The sequence below is a fragment of the Halichoerus grypus genome, chromosome 9 (genome assembly GCF_964656455.1).
Source record: "Halichoerus grypus chromosome 9, mHalGry1.hap1.1, whole genome shotgun sequence".
In the NCBI taxonomy this organism is placed as follows: Eukaryota; Metazoa; Chordata; class Mammalia; order Carnivora; family Phocidae; genus Halichoerus; species Halichoerus grypus.
Window position 1 is genome coordinate 114,820,776 of NC_135720.1, and position 21,135 is coordinate 114,841,910.

Genomic DNA, 21,135 nt, shown 5'->3' on the forward strand with positions numbered 1-21,135 from the left:
AAGGCTGTTTTTCTTAACATTCATGTATTCATTGGAGAGGCACTTTTAATTTCCTTCAAGAACTTTTCCTTTGCATTCACAGCCTGACTGCTTGGCACGAGAGGCCTAGCTTTCAGCCTATCTCAGCTTTCAACATGCCTTCCTCACTAAGTTTAATCATTTCTAGCTTTTGATTTAAAGCGAGAGACAGGTGACTCTTCCTTTCACTTGAACACTTAGAGGCCATTGTAGTTATTAATTGGCCTAATTTCAATATTGTTGTGTCTCAGAGAATAAGGGAGGCTGAGGAGAGGGAGAGAGATGGGGGAACAGCTGGTTGGTGGAACAATAAGAACACACAATATTTATTAAGTTCACTGTCTTATATGGGTGTCATTTGTGGTATCCCAAAACAGTGACAATAATAACATCAAAAACCACTGATCACAGATCACCATAACAAATATAAAAATAATGAAAAAATTTGAAATATTGCAATACTTACCAAAACGTGACACAGAGACACAAAATGAGCAAATGCCGTTAGAAAAATGGTGCCAATAGAGGCACCTGGCTGGCTTAGTCCCTAGAGCACACAACTTTTGATCTTGGGGGTTGTAAGTTTGAGCCCCACGTTGGATGTAGAGATTACTTAAAAATATATTTTTTTTTAAAAAAAAGAGAAATGCTGCTGAAAGATTTGCTCAATGCAAACCTTCAATTTATGTAAAAAAAAAAAAAAAGCCCACAATATCTGTGAAGCACAATAAAATGAGGTACATCTGCGTACTTTTTTTTTTTTTTAAGAAGGAGAAAGTTTATTATAAAAGGAAACAGGAAGAAGGAGAACCTCTACTGCAGGCATTTACTCAGTAAGACCAATTTTGCGAAAGTTGAGCATCTGGAAATTAAATTCCTCTATCTCCTAAGTCTGAGTACTCTCTTGGAGAGTTTTCATGTTCCCTAATTTGAAGACTATAGGTTTAGACACGGTGTGGGATTCTTTAATGGAAGGGAGGGTTTGAGGTTCTGGTACTCTGAGGGCTTAGGGATATAAGGACCTCTGCGGTCCTAGAAAGTGGCAAGATGCTCACCACTTGTGGAATGTGAAAGTTTGCAGGAGACGGGAATCTCCGTGTTAACCGGTCTGACTTCCCCATAAGCTCATATTTGGACCCAGCCTGGCCTCCACTAGTCCTTCCGGCCTTCCTGTAGTTGGGTGAGATGGGGGTGCGGGCGAGGCGGGCGTCAAAATCAGTTTCTTGCCTGTTCGTTCTTTCCTCAGCTCTCCCAGAGGAAGAGGAGACGAGTCGACACCCAAGGTACTTTACAAGTGTCATTTCATCTGACAGCCCTCACAGCGGCAATTTGCACAGATTCTCCTCAAAGCTCCCGCCCCATATCGCCGTCCTAAGTCTCTGGAGCTCCTGGACAAAGCACGGCCTCCAGGTCATCACTGCCCGCACGTCGGGGACCCCCTCCAGAAAAGAACGGACAGCCACCTAGGTCCCACCTGCTTGGTTGGTCATTAGTTCCGTGGAGGCGCTTAAAGAGAAATCAATAAGAATAGCAACAATAATAACACATTTGTATAGCGCATTGTGCTAATCTGTACGCATGTGTTAATGATTTCACGCTTGGGAGCTGTAGGCACCTGGAAGTAGAAGTAGCTGCTGGACAGCGGCAAGGGAGCGCGCAGCCAGCAGAAGGGAAGGGGCAGGCGCAGTCGATTAAGCCGTGGAAAGGGTACCTGGCAGGTAGGAAAGCAGCGCCGGAAGGCTGTTCAATGGCCCAGCGGAAGGAAGAGGGTTTTTTTTTTTTTCCCTCTTAAGAGACTCTCGCTCTTCCCTGTACCCCTGCGCAGTCTTGGAGGGCCCAATTCCTTAGCTGTCCTGTTCCGTTCCCCCTCCCTTACTTGGAAAGGTGGCTCAGTCCTTCCCGCACGCGACCCGCCGGCGGTTGGGCCGGATGCAGGAAGTTTCTGATTGGCAGAGTCGCAGAAGCACCGGGTGAAAAGAGCTCCGTCGGCGGCGCGCCCGAGCTCGGGCCTAGCCAATACCGTACGGCAAGATGGCGTCCCCCAGGTACTTTGGGACGCCCCGCAGGGGACAAGCCCGCCCTCTACTGGTCACAGAAAAGGGGGCCCCCGACCGTGTGGGCGGCACTGGAGGTGGGGGCGGGCCTACCTCCACTTCCGGCCGCGGACGGGCCGGGCGCCGTACGACAATATGGCCGCGTCTAGTTGACTGTAGGCGGAAACTCTGCGACTTCCGGTCCAGAGAAGGGCCTGCGGTGGGAGGGGGAAGGAAGGCGGAGGGAACCATGCGAGGTTCTGAGATCAGCAGCGAGGGTCGCCTCGAGAGACCGTTTCTGAGGTGGGGGCCGGACCGTGCGGGGAGCGAAGGCGGGGGCGGGAATGTCGAGGGAGAGGTACTGGGGAGTCCCGGACGCTGAGTCTGAGGGGCAAGCTCTGGTACCTTCCTTCCAATCCCTGAAGGGGAGTGGGGCGGCCGGGGGGCTGAACTGGGGGAGGGGGACTTGGCGGGAAGCTCATTCAGGGGAAGGGGTCGGACGCGGGGTTGGGATCTGAGAGGAATCGGGAGAGTTCAGTGCTGGTCTCGCAGTCGGTTACAGGTCACAGAGAAAGAATGGGGGAAATCGGGTGGGGTGAGAGGGAGGGGACTTGAGGTGAGATCTCTCCAACCTAACGCCCGGGTTTGAGGAGACCCGTCAGAGGGTGGAGTGTGAGGATAATTCAAGGAGGAGAAAGGGGAATGGATTGTTGGGAGGGAACCTCCTTCGCCTCAGAGAGTCTAGGAGTTGGGGGTGATTCTTTAGGATGAGGTGCGGGTGTGGATTTGACGTGTTAGAGAGCGAAAGGGGGAAGGCTCGTGAGGTGGTGCTGACGGGGGTGTGGTGTCTGTGTGAGGGAATGTCGAGGAAATCCAGAGTGCAATGCGGGAGATGGTCCAGGGGTTGGAAGAATCAACTTGGCAAGTATGAGAGATAGTGGGGAAAACGAAAGAGACTGGATAACGACAGGAGGGGTGGAGCTGGGGGTGGGGAACTTAAGGTTTTCAGGTGGTTTGGGGCTCCTGTAGTAAAAGGCCAGAAAAGCGTCTGGTACTAAGAGTTGCTGAAGACAGGCGGTGAGGACACTGTTGGGCAGGGCTGGGTGTTACTGAAGCCCAAGAAGACTGGAAAATGTGTGAGATGAAGGGATGGGCTGTGCTGGAGGGGCTCTTTCTGAGGCCCCATCCCCTTCCAGCAGGAATCCCGAAATCCCCAACACTTCCTCCCTCCGGGGGATTTGATCCCCCATGGCCACCGCTAACAGCATCATCGTGCTGGATGATGATGACGAAGATGAAGCAGCTGCTCAGCCAGGGCCCTCCCACCCACCCCCCAATCCGGCCTCACCCCGGGCAGAAGCCCCTGGCTCCTCCCAGCCCCATGGGGCTGGAGGAAGCAGTAGTTCTGGCGGCAAGAAATGCTACAAGTTGGAGAATGAGAAGCTGTTTGAAGAGGTGAGCTTTAGGGGAGAAGATTCTTGTGCCCCAGGGAGGGGGATGGCTGACTGGCTCTCCTGTCCTTTCTTCCCCACTAACCCCGCCTCGCCTTCTTTCTCTCAACCCCTCCCCTTGTCTCTTCCCCCTCCCTTCTTCCTCTGAACCCTCTAGTTCCTTGAACTGTGTAAGACGCAGACAGCAGATCACCCTGAGGTGGTCCCATTCCTCTATAACCGGCAGCAGCGTGCCCACTCTCTGTTTTTGGCCTCGGCGGAGTTCTGCAACATCCTCTCTCGGGTCCTATCTCGGGCCCAGAGTCGGCCAGCTAAGCTCTATGTCTACATTAATGAGCTCTGCACTGTTCTCAAGGCCCATTCAGCCAAGAAGAAGCTGAACCTAGCCCCTGCTGCCACCACCTCTAGTGAACCCTCTGGGAATAACCCTCCCACAGACCCCTCCTCGGACCCCACAAATGCTGAGACCACTGCCTCTGAGGCCCCAAGGACCCGTGGTTCCCGGCGGCAGATCCAGCGCTTGGAGCAGCTGCTAGCGCTCTATGTGGCAGAGATCCGGCGGCTGCAGGAAAAGGAGTTGGATCTCTCAGAATTGGATGACCCAGACTCCACATACCTGCAGGAAGCAAGATTGAAGCGTAAGCTGATCCGCCTCTTTGGGCGGCTGTGTGAGCTCAAAGACTGTTCTTCCCTGACGGGCCGTGTCATAGAGCAACGCATCCCCTACCGTGGCACCCGCTATCCAGAGGTTAACAGGCGCATTGAGCGGCTCATCAACAAACCGGGGCCAGATACGTTCCCTGACTATGGAGATGTGCTGCGGGCTGTGGAGAAGGCAGCTGCTCGGCACAGCCTTGGCCTCCCCCAACAGCAGCTCCAGCTCATGGCTCAGGATGCCTTCCGAGATGTGGGCATCAGGTTACAGGAGCGACGCCACCTTGATCTCATCTACAACTTTGGCTGTCACCTCACAGATGACTATAGGCCAGGTAGGGATTAGTGAGATGCCTATCGATAACCCTTATATGTCAGATGTTTGGTGGAGGGGGCATCTCTCTAGTCCCGTCTTCTAGGGTTTGGGCTGAGTACTCTGATTTTTTGTCTTCCCACATAGGCATTGATCCTGCATTGTCGGATCCTACCTTAGCCCGGCGCTTGCGAGAAAACCGGAGCTTGGCTATGAGCCGGCTGGATGAGGTCATCTCCAAATATGCAATGATGCAAGACAAGAGTGAGGAGGGTGAGAGACAGAAGAGAAGAGCTCGGCTTCCTCAAGCTACCTCTTCCCACACTGCAGACCCCCCGAAAGCCTCCTTGGATTCTGGTGAGGTATGGAAGGGATAAACCCTTCAGACAGACCTTGTCTTTCCCCTGCACAGGCCAGCAGGGATTTCAGGGTCACTGAGGGGGAAGAGTGCAGAAGGAACACAAGAACCAGACCCTCTGGGGCAAGGGATTCCTTAGAGAAACTCCTTTGTCCCCCAGGGCCCTAGTGGAATGGCATCCCAGGAATGCCCTACCACCTCCAAGCCCGAGACAGATGATGAAGAAGATGAGGAAAGTGATGAGGAAGAGGAAGAAGAGGAAGAGGAGGAAGAAGAGGAGGAAGAGGAAGAAGAAGAAGAGGAGGCCACAGATTCTGAAGAAGAGGAGGATCTCGAACAGATGCAGGAAGGTCAGGGGGACGATGAAGAGGAGGAGGAGGAGGAAGCAGGTATGTCAAGAACAATCCCCTCATGTGTCAGTTCCCTCTACTCTGTTGGATGTGAACCACCTGTTTGAGACCCTTCCCTTCCTCCTCTTACTCTCAGCAGTATTCTTTCCCTGAGTTCTCATGCTACCTCTCCCCTCTTTTCTTCTTTTCCAGGTCAGGATGGAGACAAGAGCCCCATGTCCCCACCACGGATGTCCACTGAAAATAATCTGGAACCTAGCAAAGGAATCAGCAGGTCTGTGGGGGAGCAGCAAAACAAAGGACTCATGGTGTCACCATCTTCACTGTCAGAAGAGCCCTTGGCCCCCTCCAGCGTAGATGCTGAAAGCAATGGAGAACACCTTGAGGAGTTACCCCTGGAGGAAGAGAGCCCTATGTCTCAGCTCTTTGAGCTAGAGATTGAAGCCTTGCCCTTGGATACCACCCCTTCCCCTGAGGAGAGGGACATTTCCTCTTCTAGGAAGCAATCAGAGGACCCCCTCACCACTGTCTTGGAGAATGGAGCAGCCATGGTCACCTCCACTTCCTTCAATGGAGGTGTCTCTCCTCACACCTGGGGAGATTCCTGTCCCCCCTGCAAGAAGTCTCGGAAGGAGAAGCAAACTGGAGCAGGGCCATTGGGAAACAGGTAACAACAACAACAAGGAGGAGGACGGAGGCCAAGGAGAGATTACAGGGGGCTTTCTGAGAGGAATATTAAGGAACTGGGTCTGCTGGGAGAGATTGTATGCTACCCCTCCAGCCTCAGGCTCTCCATACCCCCTTACATATTTGTGTTTCTGTCCCCAGCTATGTGGAAAGGCAAAGGGCAGTGCATGAGAAGAATGGGAAGAAGATACCCACCCTGTACAGCCCACCTTCTCCCCTGAGTTCCATGGCCCCAGTTGCTGATTCCTCGACGAGAGTGGACTCTCCTAGCCATGGCCTGGTGACCAGCTCCCTCTGTAGCCCATCTCCAGCCCGGTTGTCCCAAACCCCCCATTCACAACCCTCCCGGCCTGGTACTTACAAGGTAAGAGGGGGAGGCAGTTTTTCCCTAACTTAATTCTCTTTCATTGTTTAGTTTCAGGTGTTCCATCTGAATATTACACACACCACATCCTCTCTCTTCCTTTTTCCTCACCCCTATTTTTAATCTCTGATAAGTCCTTCCCTCTGCTTCTCCTCCCCTTATATTCCAGACGTCTCTTTCTGACTCTGTCTCTCACTCCCCTGCAGATGAGTGTGGCCACACAGTGCGATCCAGAGGAGATCATCGTGCTCTCAGACTCTGATTAGCCGCCTCTCCTCCCACTCCCAGCCTCCAAAATGTTTTGGGATAGTATTTGGAGGATGGTGGGAAGCTGATGACCGAGGAAGGGATTGACTGAGCTAATCCCCTTTTGGTGGTGTTTCTTTTAAAAAAAACAAAACAAAAAAACAACAAAAACTTAAGTTTTACACAGAAACATTAATAAACAATAAAGTTCTTTTCTTATTGTATCCTTGTCTTTTCCTTGTCCTTCTATGCTCACCGCTCGGCACCAGCTGTTCTCTGGTTCAGGGTTACCCTGACCCCTGGCTACCCCTTGGAGCTGTCCTTTGTAGCCTGTCCTTAGATTGCCTCTCTCGGAGTTCCCTCGCCCTCAGGCCTTCCCCTTGCCCTCTGCCAGGCACTAAAAAAAAAACGTGCTTCGGCGTCCGGAATGCGCTTTACTTTCTCACTTTGAGCGGTAGGAGTAAAAAGGCCAATCAGGGGCCGACTCAAGGTTATTTGGCCAATCCGTGCCCGGAGGAAGGGGGCGGGGCTCCAGGGGGACTGTCAGAAGCTGGGAGAGCCGGGCGATTAGATCCCGCAAACCCGCTAATGGCCACAGTTCAGGGGCGGAGCCTAAGCAGTGATGGCCAAGACCCTTGGCCAATGGGAAGGGCAGGCTTACAGAATTAAAGGGGAACGAGTGCTTCTGCCGAACCACCAAGCCCTGAGTTCTTCAGCGGCGGAAGAGGCCTGGTACCTTTAAGGTGGCATGAGACAGCTGTTCTTTAAAGGAGAAGTTGCCGAGTCGGCCGAGTATTGCCCAGGGGCACGGGCGGGGGTGCCCGCCTGTCCCTTTAAAGCCGGAGGGGCGGGAGGCGGACCGGAGGCGGAGGGCGGAGGGAGTCGGCGCAAGATGGCGGCGGGAGGGGCCCAGGCTGCGGCTCTGGCCGCCGAGTGAGGGGCGGGGGGGCCCGGGGGCGCGCGGCCCGGTAAGCGGGGACGCGCGGCGTTGGGGGGCGCCTTCCGGGTGGGAGAGGAGGTCGAAGTAGCGCTTGGGGCGGAGCAGAGGGGGGCGGGGTCCGGTGTGGGCGGGGGTAGACAAGGGGCGGGGCCGAGAGGGCCACGGGGGTGGGCCTTGAAGAGGCGGGGCCGAAAGGGCCAAGGGGCGTGTCTTGAGGGGCGGGGCTAGAGGTAAGCCGGGGGGCGGGGGGCAAAGGGGGCCTTGGCTCGCGGAAGAGCTTGGGGGGGTGCATAGCCTAAAAAACACATGGAGGGGGGGATGGTTCTCAGTACAGGAACAGACTTGCCGCCTCCCAATAAAAGGGTGCAAAACACCAATAAGGGAAATGGAAAGTCAGGCTCTCAGGCAAATGGGAAATTACGAGAGAGGCACTCCACTCCCCAAGAGCACCTTATTTCTCTAATCTCCAAGGAAAGAGCACTGGATTTGGAGTCAGGACATCTGCGTTTGCTGGCACTGTCACTTACTGGCTGTGTGATCTTGGATAATCTCGTAATCTTTCTGAGCCTCAGTTTGCTGTCTGTCAAATAGGGTTGAGAGGGATACCTACCTTACAGTGTTGTTGTGGGGAATTACTCAGATAAAGGGTGTGAACATGTTTTTAAACTGTAAAGGGAAGGGCTGTGTCATTATGAGATGTTACCACTCTTCTCTCTTTTTCTTCCCAGAGACCCCCCCGGCCGCCCTCCTCCTTCCCTTGTTCCTGTGGCTGGGGGGGTACCCCCTCCTTCCACGCCATGGAGCCATCTCCTCTCTCTCCCAGTGGGGCAGCACTCCCCCTGCCTCTATCACTGGCCCCACCCCCACTACCCCTGCCTGCAGCTGCAGTGGTACATGTGTCCTTCCCTGAGGTGACCAGTGCCCTCCTGGAGTCCCTCAATCAGCAGCGGCTACAGGGCCAGCTCTGCGATGTGTCCATCCGAGTGCAGGGCCGGGAGTTCAGGGCTCATCGTGCTGTCCTGGCTGCCTCCTCCCCTTACTTCCACGACCAGGTTTTACTCAAGGGCATGACCTCCATCTCGCTGCCCAGCGTCATGGACCCAGGCGCCTTCGAGACTGTCCTGGCTTCGGCTTACACTGGCCGCCTCAGCATGGCTGCTGCTGACATTGTCAACTTCCTCACAGTGGGGTCGGTGCTCCAAATGTGGCACATCGTGGATAAGTGCACTGAACTCCTCCGCGAAGGCCGGGCCTCAGCCACCACCACCACCGTCACCACTGCTGCAGCCACCTCTGCCACTGTCCCTGGTGCTGGGGTCCCATCAGGGAGCGGGGCTACCGTGGCGCCTGCCACCATGGGCTCTGTGCGCTCCCATGCCTCCAGCCGGGCCAGTGAGAATCAGTCCCCCAGCAGCAGCAACTACTTCAGCCCCCGAGAGTCCACTGATTTCTCATCTTCCTCCCAAGAGGCATTTGCAGCTTCTGCAGTGGGTGGCGGGGAGCGTCGCGGAGGTGGCCCGGTATTCCCAGCCCCTGCGGTTGGCAGTGGGGGGGCTACCTCTGGAAAGCTGCTGCTGGAGGCAGATGAGCTCTGTGACGACGGCGGGGATGGGAGGGGTGCTGTGGTTCCTGGGGCTGGGCTCCGGCGACCCACCTACGCACCGCCCAGCATCATGCCACAGAAGCACTGGGTATACGTGAAGCGGGGTGGAAACAGCCCAGCACCAGCACCCCTGGTTCCCCAAGACCCAGATCTGGAAGAGGATGAGGAGGAGGAAGACCTGGTGTTGACCTGTGAGGATGATGAAGATGAAGAGCTGGGGGGTGGCTCCAGGGTTCCCGAGGCCGGAGGACCTGAGGCTACTCTTAGCATAAGTGATGTCCGGACCCTGACTGAGCCCCCGGACAAGGGAGAAGAGCAGGTCAATTTCTGTGAGTCTTCCAATGACTTTGGCTCTTATGAGGGTGGGGGTCCTGGGGCAGGGCTTGATGATTCAGGGGGGCCAACCCCTTCCTCCTATGCCCCCTCCCACCCTCCGAGGCCCCTGCTTCCCCTGGACATGCAGGGCAACCAGATCCTGGTCTTCCCATCGTCTTCATCTTCCTCCTCCTCCTCACAGGCTCCAGGCCAGCCACCAGGGAACCAAGCCGAACACGGGGCGGTGACCCTGGGGGGCACCTCGGCAGGGGCCCTGGGCATGCCTGGTGGTGCCGGGGGGACCCCTGGAGGGACAGGCAGTGGGGATGGGAATAAGATCTTTTTGTGCCACTGTGGGAAGGCCTTCTCCCACAAGAGCATGCGCGATCGGCATGTGAATATGCACCTCAACCTGCGGCCCTTTGACTGCCCCGTGTGCAACAAAAAGTTTAAGATGAAGCACCACCTGACCGAGCACATGAAGACACACACAGGCCTCAAACCCTACGAGTGTGGCGTCTGCGCCAAGAAGTTCATGTGGCGAGACAGCTTCATGCGCCACCGGGGACACTGTGAGCGCCGGCACCGCCTGGGTGGGGGCGGGGGCGGGCCGGGACCCGGGGGACCCGCCGGGCCAGCCTTGCCACCCAAGAGAGAATCCCCCGGAGGGGGCGGGGGCAGCGGCGACGAGGCGAGTGGAGCCACGCCCCAGTCCAGCCGAAGGGTCTGGTCCCCACCCAGCGTCCACAAGGTGGAGATGGGCTTCGGTGGAGGTGGAGGAACGAACTGAGGGGGTAGGCTCCCAGAGGTAGCTTTCCGGATGGAGGAAACAGGGAGCACGAGCCAGGGGCGCTGTGGCTCTCAGGTGATCTCCCACCACGCTTAATGTCTTCCGTATCTCTGTGGACTTGTATATATTTTGGGAGAGGGACCCGTGTTGCACCATCAGCCGCCCATTCCATTCCTCAGCCACTCTCCCACGACGTATCCCCGGAACTGAGTCTTTCCTTCCCCTCAGATGCGTACACTGAAGTCCCAGCTACAGACTGGGGCACATATGGTCGGGGGGAGGGAGAGGGGGCCATGGAGCATCTTGGAGTCACAGGGTCAAGGGTCAGGTGGTTGTAGTCTGTACATGAAGTCTGTGTTAGTGTTGTTGTGGGGACCAGGCCTTTGAGTCCCGCCCTTGTCCTAGAACCCACCCCACCTCCCTAAGGACGTGCCCTATATTTCCACCCTCATCCCTCCTATCCCTCCTTGGGGGCCCCCCAACTGGATTCTCACTGCGGAGGGAGTGAAGACAAGGAGGGAGTAAGTCGTAAGAATACAAGGTTTTTATTTTAAATCTTATTTTTTTTAAATGGTGATTAAAATATTTATTGGTCATTTCACTCGGCTTACCAACAGCCCCTCTGTGTTTGCTGCAGCCCCGGCGCAGGTGGGGGAAGGCGGAGTAACCGAACTCTGGGAAGTAGAGTCTGGGGGGCCAGGGCACGGAGGGAGGAGGAGCCTAGGGTTGGGGAGGGCCCCGGGACTGGGTGGTGCTGTGTGGGCCAAGAGGGCGGGGCGGGGCGGGGCCCGAGGTCTCCAGACCAGAAGCGGAGATACAGTTTCGGGATCCCTACCCGGCCAGTGCGGAAAGCACCTGCCGCTCACGTGCCCTCACCCAACCAGAAAGGGGACTTCCTCCACCTCTCCTGCCGACCTTCCAAGGAAAGTGAAAGTGAAAGGGAGAAGTGGAGGCTTCGGGGCTGAGCAGATCGCGGCGCCATGAAGCCCCTGTATCTGCCCCTCACCGTGGCTTTGGGTGAGCGAACCCCCAGACTCTTTGCCCAAGAACAAGGGGGAGGAGGAGGGATGTGAGCCCACCACACGCCGGACGCTGGGGGGCGGGTCGCCCCCTCACTCGTGCCCCTCTCCCCCAGCCTTGGTGACCGCCGTCTCGGCGGGACCCGCGGTGATAGAGTGCTGGATGGTGGAGGATGCGGGCGGGGGCCGCCTGACCAAGAAACCCGCCGCACTGCTGCTGCGCCAGGGCCCGGGGACCCCACCTCCCCGACCGGACCTCGAACCCGAGCTCTACCTCAAAGTGCATGGTGAGTCATCCCGGACTCGCCCTCAACTCTGTCACTTCCACCGAAACCCCCTCCTCTTTAGGTCGCGCTGTGATCTCGGGCCTCAGTTTCCCCCTGTAAAATGAGTCTGGATTACCTCTAAATCTCTCACTACTGGGTAGTTTGTGCATTCGGGATTGCCTGGACGCTGCCCTCCCCGCCCCTTTCCTGGCGGTGACTGCAGCAGCAACTCCCTTCTCCCGGCTCACAGACCCCGCGGGAGCACTCCAGGCTGCCTTCAGGCGGTACCCCTCGGACGCCCCCGCGCCACACTGCGAGCTGAGCAGCTACGTCCCGCTCCCCGCTTCGGCGAATTGGGCCAGGGGCCTGACCCCCGAGCAGAGCTGCCCGCGGTCCCTGGACGGGACTTGGCTCATGGTCAGCATGTCCAGCCCGATCTTCAGCCTCTCCAGCCTCCTGAGACTACAGTCCGAGCCTCAGCCCGAGCCTGCTCTCATCACCTTGGCAACAGGTATCGGGGAGGGTGGGGGGTGGAGAGGAGTGGGTAGATTCTAAGGGTCTAGATCAGCCTGTGACTCGCGCTGTGAACTCGTTTGCCCAATCGGGGCTTAGTTTCCTTATATGTAAAGCGAGGCGGTTCGCCTAGGATTGTTTAATTGATCTCAACGGCTTCTTCTAGCTCCTGCCCAGTTTCAAACAAATAAAACAATCACAAGCCTGGGTTTAGGGGCGGGGCTTCGTGCGGAGGGCTGAGCTTTGGAGAAAGTCTGACTTTCCTGACACCGGATCTTGAGAAACTTGTAAGGGGTTGGGGCTGGGAGGGGCTCAGAAGCAGGAACTTTTTTTCTCCTCTCCTCCCAGATCTGTGTCTTGCTAGATAGACACTGCCATCTTTAAGGTTTTCCCTGTTTCAGAAACCAGCGTCCAAGCCCCACCCGTGCCCACATCCGGAGCTGTGGCACTTAGCAAGGCAAAGGCTCTTGCACTTCAGCGCGTTGACCTTTCTTGCCAGCCCCTTCCCTATGGCTCGTGAGGATGCGCTGATTCTGTGGTCACCAAATGGTGGGCTGGACTGGGCGGAAGAGACAGCGCAGGTGGCCTGACGGCTCCCACTGAGAGCATCGCTTATTGCATGGTGCAACGCTGTTTGACGGGCAGGGATCTGGCACTTTGCTGAGCTGAGGCTTGAGGAGGGAGCGGATAAAGCAAGAATGGGGTACCTAGGGGCTCACCATTCTTGCAGCAGAGGGTGGGTAGGATACCAGTAGAGTCATTGGCTTCCCTCAGTCTTGTGAATTTTAAGTTTATTTAAAGTTTATGTATGTATATATGTATGTAAGTATCTCTATACCCAATATTGGGCTCGAACTCAAGACCCTGAGATCAAGAGCCACAATGCTCTTCCAACTGAGCCAGCCAGGTGTCTCTTGTGCGATTTTTTGTTAAAAAAACTGGCAGGCCAACCCCTCCCTTCTCCCTTCTCCAGGACCACCTTCCAGCCACCCCCTCCCTGAGAGTGAATCACCCACAGGACCAGGGAAAGGGACTCAGCACCCACCCATCACCTCTGCCTCTGCTGCCATTCTAAGTTCCCAGGCCCCATCCTAGGCAGGGGTGGAGGCAAACTGCTTCTTGTGGGGATAGTGGCTCTCTCCAGTGGGGAGGAGTATTTCCCAGGGCTGCTGGCTCCACCGAGATGGGGGGTGAGAAGATGCTTTTCTCTCTGAGTCAGTTTTTCCAACTATAAAATGTGGATGCTATTTCCCCTCTGCCTTTCCGTTGTTGTGACTCTCAGGGGAGGCACTTTGTTAATTTACTCACTGGTTCAATACTTATTAACACCAAGGAGAAATTAGGGCCCAGTTGGTTCTCAGTCCAGGCTGCAAATAAGAGTCCTCTTGGGAGTTTCTAAAATATACTGAATTGTCCCACTCCAGGCGAATTAAATCAGAATCTCTGAGGTGGCCCTGGGCACTTTTAAGGGTCAGGAAGGTGATCAGATGTAGATTCTGCTCTCAAGGTTTTCGGTAGATTTGTCATGGCTAATTGTGAAATAGAGCGGAAGACAATTTGGTCCATGAGAGAAGTGTAGATAGGAGCCATGGAGGGCCCAGGTGGGAAGACTTTTTGCTTCTCATAGACCCCTGGGGGTAAAAACTAGTTATTGTGCTCAGTCTTCCTTATCAAGCATTTCTGCTTGATTGGGGATTGAAGAAAATGAAAGTTGTTGTTTTAACGTAAGATTTAAAATGAATCCTTCTAGGGGTACAGATCATTGGTAATTTTGCTAATATACATTTATACAGTATTTCTTAGCAAATACTTTAAAATGTTTGTTGACAAATACACTGTCCTAACATACTTTGTGTGTATGGTTTTTTAATTCTCATCGTTCTTTTAATACATTGTTATGGAAAATTTCAAAGACACATAAAAGTAGAGAGAATGGTCAAATGAACCCCGTAGACCCATCCCCCACTTGTGTAGTTAGTAGGTTTTACCACATTGTTTTGCCGACTCTCCTCCCACCTATTTTCTTTTTTTGAAGTGTTTTAAAGTATATACCAGGCGTCATATGATTTTACTCATAAGTACTTCAGTAAGCATCTCTATCAAATAAGGACTTAAAAGAAACCATTGTCATAACAAACAATAATTCTTTAATATCACTTAATTCCTAGCCCATATTAAAATTTTCCCAATTTCTCAGTGATGTTATTTTACAGTAGATTTGCTTGAATCAGGATCAAAAACAGGTCTCTCTACATATTATATTTGGTTCTTGCATCTGCTTGGGTTACCATAACAAAATATCATAGACTGGGTGTCTTAAATTTATTTTCTCACAGCTCTGGAGGCTAGAAGTCCCAGGTCAAGTCTAAGATCAAGATGCTAGCAGGGTTGGTGTCTGATGAGAGAGCTCCACCCTTGTAGTCACACATGGCCACTTCTGGCTGTGTTCTCACATGGAGGAGAGAGAGGGAACTCTGGTGTTTCTTCCTCTTCTTAAAAGGACACCAGCATATCAGGTAGAGCCCTGTGTTAATTATCTCATTTGACCATGATCACCTCTTCACAGCCCCTATCTCCAAATACAGTTGACCCTTGAACAACTGTGTGTGTGTGGGGGGGTGTGGGGGGCAGGGAGGCGGTTATAGGCGCTGACCCACCCCCAGCAGTCGAAAATCTGCATACACTTGACTCCCCCAAAACTTAACCACTTATAGCCTACTGTTGACAAGAAACCTTACCGATAACATAAACAGTTGATTAACACATATTTTATATGTTGTATGTATTACATACTGTATTTTTATAATAAAGTAAGCTAGAGAAAAGAAAGTGTTATTAAGAAAATTAATCATAGGAGAAGAAAATATATTTGTAGGACTGTACTGTAAAAAACCCCTGCCTATAAGTGGACCCTCGCAGTTCAAACCCGTGCTGTTCAAGGGCCAACAGTATAGTCACGTTGCGGGTTAAGGCTTTAACAAATGAACTTGGGGGGAGGGTACCACAGACATTGAGTCCATAACAGTTTTGTCTCTTAAGTCTCCATTATTCTATAATTGCCACACACACACCCCCCCCCCCATGCTAGTGGTTTGTCACTTGTCCTGTATAACTTTCCACATTCTGTATTTGGCCAAGTATTTCTTCATTGTGTCATTTTCTTCCTTGTTCCTTTTTCTTCCATACTTCCTATGAATTTGATAGATCTAGAAACTTGATTAGATTTGGGTTTAAAATTTTTCAGTAATGCTTTATAATAGTTTTTACCATTTAGTTTATTTTATTTTTTAAAGGTTTTCTTTATTTGAGAGAGAGAGAGTGCGCGTGCACAACAAGCAGGGGGAGTGGGAGAGGGTGAAGCCGGCTTCCTGCTGAGCAGGGAGCCCGATGTGGGGCTCGATTCCAGGACCCTGGGATCATGACCCGAGCTGAAGGCAGATGCTTAACTGACTGAGCCACCCAGGTGCCCCTACCATTCACTTTATTAACAGAAAAGCAAAAACCTATGTAATGCAAGCTGTAAAAACAGGTACGAATTTCCTTAGTGTTCTGGCCCTGTTGTATTTACATTTGTATTTCTCAGAGTCCAGTTTGTGGGATGCAGGTCTAAAATTGCTCCATCAACTGATATTAAAGAGCAGTGTTAGGTTAAGGGTTAAACTGTAAAACCTTCAGATTTTATTAATCCTGTGGATTGTTTTTAACAATTCAAAAGTATGTTTCTGGATTTTGATAAACGAAGTGAATTGCCTACCTTTTTACTTTATTGAACAAAAACTGTCCCATGTGGTTGAGAGAAGTTTAACCTTGTGGGGCTCAGAAACTAGGATTAAAAATTACATAATCACAAGAGAAGAAAGATTACTTTTATGTGAAGGACCGACATTTCTGGGAAGAAGGAGCAGTAGAACTGACCTTGAGGGACATGGAGTATTTAGATATTTGGGAGACAATGGGGAGGGACCTGAAGGAAACTTATGACCATAGCAAAGAAAGGCCCAATGATTAGAGTTTCTACTAGCCATGAGAAAGGGATTCTTTGGAGCCAGTTCTTAGGGTGCAAGAGAAGTCTGGAAGGGTGGATTGGGGGCTGGATTGTCAAGTACCCTGAGACCTGGGTTTTATAGGTAACAGTGAATCATCAGAAGTTTTGTGTGTGTGTGTGTGTACATGCACACGCATGCCGTTTTCCCAAAAACCTGCTATTTTACTTGATTCTTACAAAGTTAGGCAAGGATCAGATCACTGGACTAATGAGAAAAATATAGATGAACGATTTTCCTGAGATGCCCAGCAAGTTCGTGAGGATGATGATGGCGGTAATGGAAATAGCAACACCTAACATTTATTGAGCATTTTCTATAGCCAGGTACTGGCATTTTATTGGCATAATCTCATTTATTCCTCTTATAGCCAGGTCCTAGCATTTTATTGTCATACGTCATTTATTCCTCTCAACAACCATCGGAACAAGGTACTGATATCATCTCCATGTCACAGATGAAGAAATCTGAGACAGGGCACTTGGGGAACTTGTCCGAGAACCGCCAGCTTGTAAGAAGCTGGGCTGGGACTTGAGCCTGGCTCATTTAGCTCCAGCCTGTGCCTTTAGTCGCCGGCTTCGTAGGTAGCTGGGTTTTTTAAACAGGTACGTGACCCGATCAGACTTGTAGCCACACCTTGTGGCTCCAGCATGGGGGATGAATTGAAGAACAGGGAGACTGAGGATAGGAAGACCTGAGAGGAAGTTGTGAGAACTTGAGCTGGAGACAGAGTGGGATCTCTTTGGAAGACTGGTGGGGACAGCACATGGTATGTTATATTTGCCAATTTGCTCATCTGTCTCCCTTACTAGACTGTAAGAAACTTGAGGGAAGGGACTGCCTGTCTCATTCACCGCTCTGTCCTCTACCTTGAACATCGTAGGTGCTCAGTAAATATTAGTTGAGTGAGAGAATTAGAGGAAGGAGTCTTAGTGACTCCCAAGTGTTTGCCTTTAGTGTCTGGGGGGCTGCTGGTGATCATTCATCAAGGCAGGGGGAATGGGCATTGGAGCTGGGCGAGGGAAGGATGCAGAGATGCTGTTGAGTTGGGGCATGTTAAGTTGGTCTGGCAGACGGTTAGATGTAATCACTGCAAACACTTTGGTGGACTTACTGTATTCTGGGCACTGTTTGAAGCACCTTTCAGATACAGGTGTCCTTGTTGTTTTTTTTTTTTAAAGATTTTATTTATTTATTTGACAGAGAGACACAGTGAGAGAGGGAACACAAACAGGGGGAGTGGGAGAGGGAGAAGCAGGCTTCCTGCAGAGCAGGGAGCCCGATGCGGGGCTCAATCTCAGGACCTGGGATCATGACCTGAGCCAAAGGCAGATGCTTAACCATCTGAGCCACCCAGGCACCCCCACAGGTGTCCTTGTTATCCAGAATCCGGAACTGAATAAATCAGGGTAGCAAGAGGCACTAAATGATTTAACCCTTGTTACAACCCCATGAGATAGGTACTATTATCATCATTATTATCTCATTATTTAGGAGATTAAGCTGAGCCACGGCAACGTGAAACAACCGGCCCACCAGGCCATATAAATAGCGGCAGAGTGGGGATTAACCAGGGTGGGCAGGCTCCAGGCACTTAACTAGCGTGCCCTTCCTCAGTAGAGCATAGAGGTCTGTGTTCAGGTCTAGGCTAGAGCCAGAACCTTCCAGAGTCAGTAAGCGCTCTGTATAGCACCAGAGGATTGACAGCCCTGAGTCATCACAGTCTTCTCGAGCGAACCAAGAAAGGCCTGGCTCTTTAAGGGCGGTGCATGGAGACCAGACTGGTTCAGGCTGTGTCAGAAGTGCACTCAGAGCCCACTGTCCCCAGAACTTGAGTGGGCTTTGTGCTCAGACCAGCCTTCAACGGCTGTGCCCACTCACTGCCCCTATTCTAGACCCGTCTGCTCCCTCTCTGGGTCCCACGCAGGCCCAGAACAAAGGGGATGTGCAGGGAGGACTAGAAGATGGTGAGTATCAGAAAAGGAGGTGTCCTCTGAGGGGTGGGTGAATTTGAGTTGGGTCCTCTCTATAACTCTTATTTCTCTGTTTTTTTTCCTCTTTCTTTCTGTCCCTCATGCCCCTTTCACTTCCTCCTCTCCTCATCTTCCCCAGCTGTGCTGACTGTCCTCACCCACACTCCCACCCCTCGGATCCAACTGGGACAAGATGCTCTGCTGGACTTGAACTTTGCCTACATGCCCCCCAGCTCTGAGGCCGCTACATCTCTGGCCCCCGGTCCCCCTCCCTTTGGGCTGGAGTGGAGACGCCAGCACCTGGGAAAGGGGCACCTACTCCTGGCTGCAACTCCAGGGCTGGGTGAGCAGATGCCAGCTGCCCAAGAGGGGGCAGTGGCGTTTGCCGCTTGGGATGATGATGAGCCATGGGGTCCGTGGACTGGCAATGGGACCCTCCAGCTGCCTGCAGTACAGCCCTTCCAGGAGGGTGCCTATCTGGCCACCGTACACCTGCCGTACCTGCAAGGGCAGGTCACCCTGGAGCTTGCTGTACAGAGTGAGTTGGGGTACAGGGGCCCCCACGGGTAAACAGTGGGCACTGGGATTATGGCGACACCATGATGGCAGAGGGATGGGGGAGAAGACGGTGCTGGGTGAGTGGTGGGAAAGATTGGGGTCCCTGGGAGTCAGAGGCGCAATGGGTGGAGGTCCCTGGGAACCTGAGTGAATGGGATGAAAGTTCCTGAATCTGAGGAATAGGGGATCCCTGAGAATAAGGGTTTTAGCATGGGGTTTCCTGTGAAGCACCAGTGGGGAGACTGCAGGTTCCCCATCCTGGAAGAAAAAGCCCAAACCCACCTCAGTTTGGGGAAAGCCAAAGGGCAAACTGAGGGTCTCTGAGGGAGGACAGATATGGACTGATTCCCCCCATGCTCCTTTCCTATTTTCTCCCCAGAGCCCCCCAAAGTATCCCTGATGCCGGCACCTCTTGTATGGGCTGCCCCCGGGGAGGCACCCCCTGAATTGCTCTGCCATGTATCCCACTTCTATCCCTCCGAGGGCCTGGAGGTGAAGTGGGAGCTCCGGGGCGGCTCAGAGGGCAGCTTTCAGAAGGCTGAGGGGCAGAGGTGGCTCTCTGCCCTGAGCCACCACTCAGATGGCTCTGTCAGCCTCTCTGCGCACCTGCAGCCCGTCCCAGTCACGGCCAAACACCATGGGGCACGCTATGCCTGTCGCGTCCACCACCCCACCCTGCCCGCCTTGGGGCGCAGCGCCGAGGTCACCCTGGAGGTGGCAGGTAGGAGCCAGAAGGATGGAGCAGCCAGGGGTGGGCACCTGGGAGGATACTACTGAGTTCACTCTCCAACCCCCCCCTTCCACCTGCCAGGTCTCTCTGGACCCTCCCTAGAGGACGGCGTGGGCCTCTTCCTGTCTGCCTTTCTCCTCCTCGGGCTCATCAAAGTGCTGGGCTGGGCGGGTGAGTGTGACCCTCCCTGCCACAGTGACAGTCCCTGCCTACTCCCAGAAGCCTGACACCTGTCCCTCTTCTGCCCTACCACTCCCTCAGACCATTCCTTCTCAATCTCTCTCCGCAGCTGCCTACAAGTCCACTTTGAAGGATTCAAAGGAGAAGGTAACAGCTCTCCTTTTCTTTCCATTCTCATTTGAGGCCCTCCCTGTAACTCCTCACCCAAGGATTCCTCAGCCAAAGTCCACCCTGGATTTGGAATTCACACAGACCTGGGTTAACTCCTGCCACCTTGAATATTCTACTTAACACCTCAGTTTCCTTGAGTGTAAGGATGAAAAAAAGTACTTAGGCAAAAGCACTCCGCCCAGTGTCTGCCAGGCAGAAAACTGACAGAAACTGTTAGCCCCGTTCCTCTGCCTCCCTCTGTGCCCACGAGGGTTCATTTATCTCTGGACTGATCATGAGCATGTCACCTGGCTTTCTGAAACCCGGAATTCCTCACCTCCTTTTTATTTCTCTTCCAGAAAGCACAGTGAGGGCACTCATCACCATCCTGGGGAAGCCACCATCATCTCTGGCCTGAGCTACTGCAGTAGCACCCCCAAATAGTACACCATCATCCGCTCATGCTCCCTCCAATCTCTCTCCACAGAGCAGCTGGAATGCTTTTTCAAAGGACACAAACCTATAGCATTTCCTTTCTTAGAGCTCTAAGGCAGTGGGTCTCAAAAATTTTAAATCTCAGGACCGCTTAAAAATTCTCAAGAACTCTAAAGAGCTTTTGGTTATGTGGGTGATAAACTATAGATATTTATGCTACTGGAACTTAGTAAGTTATGCTACTCACTTAGTAAGTTCTAGTAGCATAAATTGCTTAGTAAGCAAGCCCGCGTTCCATTAGCTGGGAGGACAATGATGTCAATAGACAGCTTCTGGAAAGCTCCAGTGTACGGTTTTTTTGGACAGAGTGAAAAAGGCAAATAACATCTTAGTATTGTTATGAATGGCCTTAACTTTGCACACTCACCGAAATAGTCTCCAGGACCTCTGGGACAAGGGCCACACTTGGAGAACCAGTGCTCTAGAAGCCAAATCCATTTCTTGTCCTGGCCTATGCATCTCCCAAGCTGGAGCCACTGCTTGCCTCTTCAACCCCACCTGGTGCCCTCCAGCCCTTCCCTCAGTGTTCTCCACACCGATGGCTGTTTCTTTTTTTCCAATGGCTCCCACCTTCCCTGGTCTGTTCCCTTTGTCTGGTCCACCCTCGCCCTTCTTAGGCTCCAGACCAGGTCAGCCTCGTTATTCCCTCAGACCGCCGCGTGTCCCTCTTGTGCGGTTCACCACAGTTGTATTTAAGTGATTGTGCGAGTCGTTGGTAGATGCCTGTCTCCCCTCCCGGGCTGTCGGCTCCTCAATGGCAAGAACGTGCCTGTCTGTCCACTGCTGTGTCCCCGCTCGGGCACAGGGCCGGGCGCCCACTGGGGGGCGCTCAGCACAAGAAATCAGTCCTTTTTTCGTCCTAAGTATGCAAAAGCAGGTGTTCGACCAAAGAACTACTGGACGAAGGAAGCGGCAGCTGGCCTGGGGACCTCCGAGGGGGAGGACCGTCGGCTAGACCGACGCGGGAAGCGGATCTAATCGTGTGGGAATAAAGCTGTGTTCCAATGCTCCCCACAGCGTGTCTCATTCTACCCCACGGGTCCCCTTCGCAAGCAAGCACAGACTCTTACAGCCACCTCTGGTCCC

The 21,135-nt window shown here is 53.0% G+C and overlaps 3 protein-coding genes across 6 annotated transcripts; all 3 read left to right on the forward strand.

Moving 5' to 3' along the window:
- Positions 1-1,916: 1,916 nt before the first annotated feature.
- On the forward strand, positions 1,917-6,698 carry DAXX (death domain associated protein). Of its 3 annotated transcripts, none has more exons than XM_036093659.2 (8): positions 1,917-2,063; positions 3,248-3,506; positions 3,660-4,491; positions 4,617-4,831; positions 4,988-5,216; positions 5,370-5,844; positions 6,006-6,228; positions 6,435-6,698. In XM_036093659.2, exons 2-8 carry the CDS (start codon positions 3,300-3,302, stop codon positions 6,492-6,494), a joined length of 2,241 nt encoding a protein of 746 aa, XP_035949552.2. In that variant the 5' UTR covers positions 1,917-2,063; positions 3,248-3,299; the 3' UTR covers positions 6,495-6,698. The 3 variants fall into 3 exon arrangements, with proteins under 3 accessions (XP_035949552.2, XP_035949550.2, XP_035949551.2); XM_036093657.2 differs by lacking the exon at positions 1,917-2,063 and adding an exon at positions 2,205-2,354; XM_036093658.2 differs by lacking the exon at positions 1,917-2,063 and adding an exon at positions 2,254-2,354 and having other exon boundaries at positions 3,251-3,506.
- Positions 6,699-7,173: 475 nt separating this feature from the next.
- Positions 7,174-10,723, forward strand: ZBTB22 (zinc finger and BTB domain containing 22). Of its 2 annotated transcripts, none has more exons than XM_078055493.1 (2): positions 7,174-7,217; positions 8,143-10,723. In XM_078055493.1, the coding sequence occupies exon 2, from the start codon at positions 8,212-8,214 to the stop codon at positions 10,120-10,122; it is 1,911 nt and encodes a 636-aa protein (XP_077911619.1). In that variant the 5' UTR covers positions 7,174-7,217; positions 8,143-8,211; the 3' UTR covers positions 10,123-10,723. The 2 variants fall into 2 exon arrangements, with proteins under 2 accessions (XP_077911619.1, XP_077911618.1); XM_078055492.1 differs by lacking the exon at positions 7,174-7,217 and adding an exon at positions 7,344-7,442.
- A 188-nt stretch (positions 10,724-10,911) lies between these two features.
- Positions 10,912-21,059, forward strand: TAPBP (TAP binding protein). The gene is made up of 8 exons (XM_036093655.2): positions 10,912-11,139; positions 11,258-11,428; positions 11,658-11,918; positions 18,076-18,474; positions 18,874-19,215; positions 19,306-19,395; positions 19,514-19,551; positions 19,914-21,059. The coding sequence occupies exons 1-8, from the start codon at positions 11,103-11,105 to the stop codon at positions 19,923-19,925; spliced, it is 1,350 nt and encodes a 449-aa protein (XP_035949548.1). The 5' UTR covers positions 10,912-11,102; the 3' UTR covers positions 19,926-21,059.
- Positions 21,060-21,135: the final 76 nt, after the last annotated feature.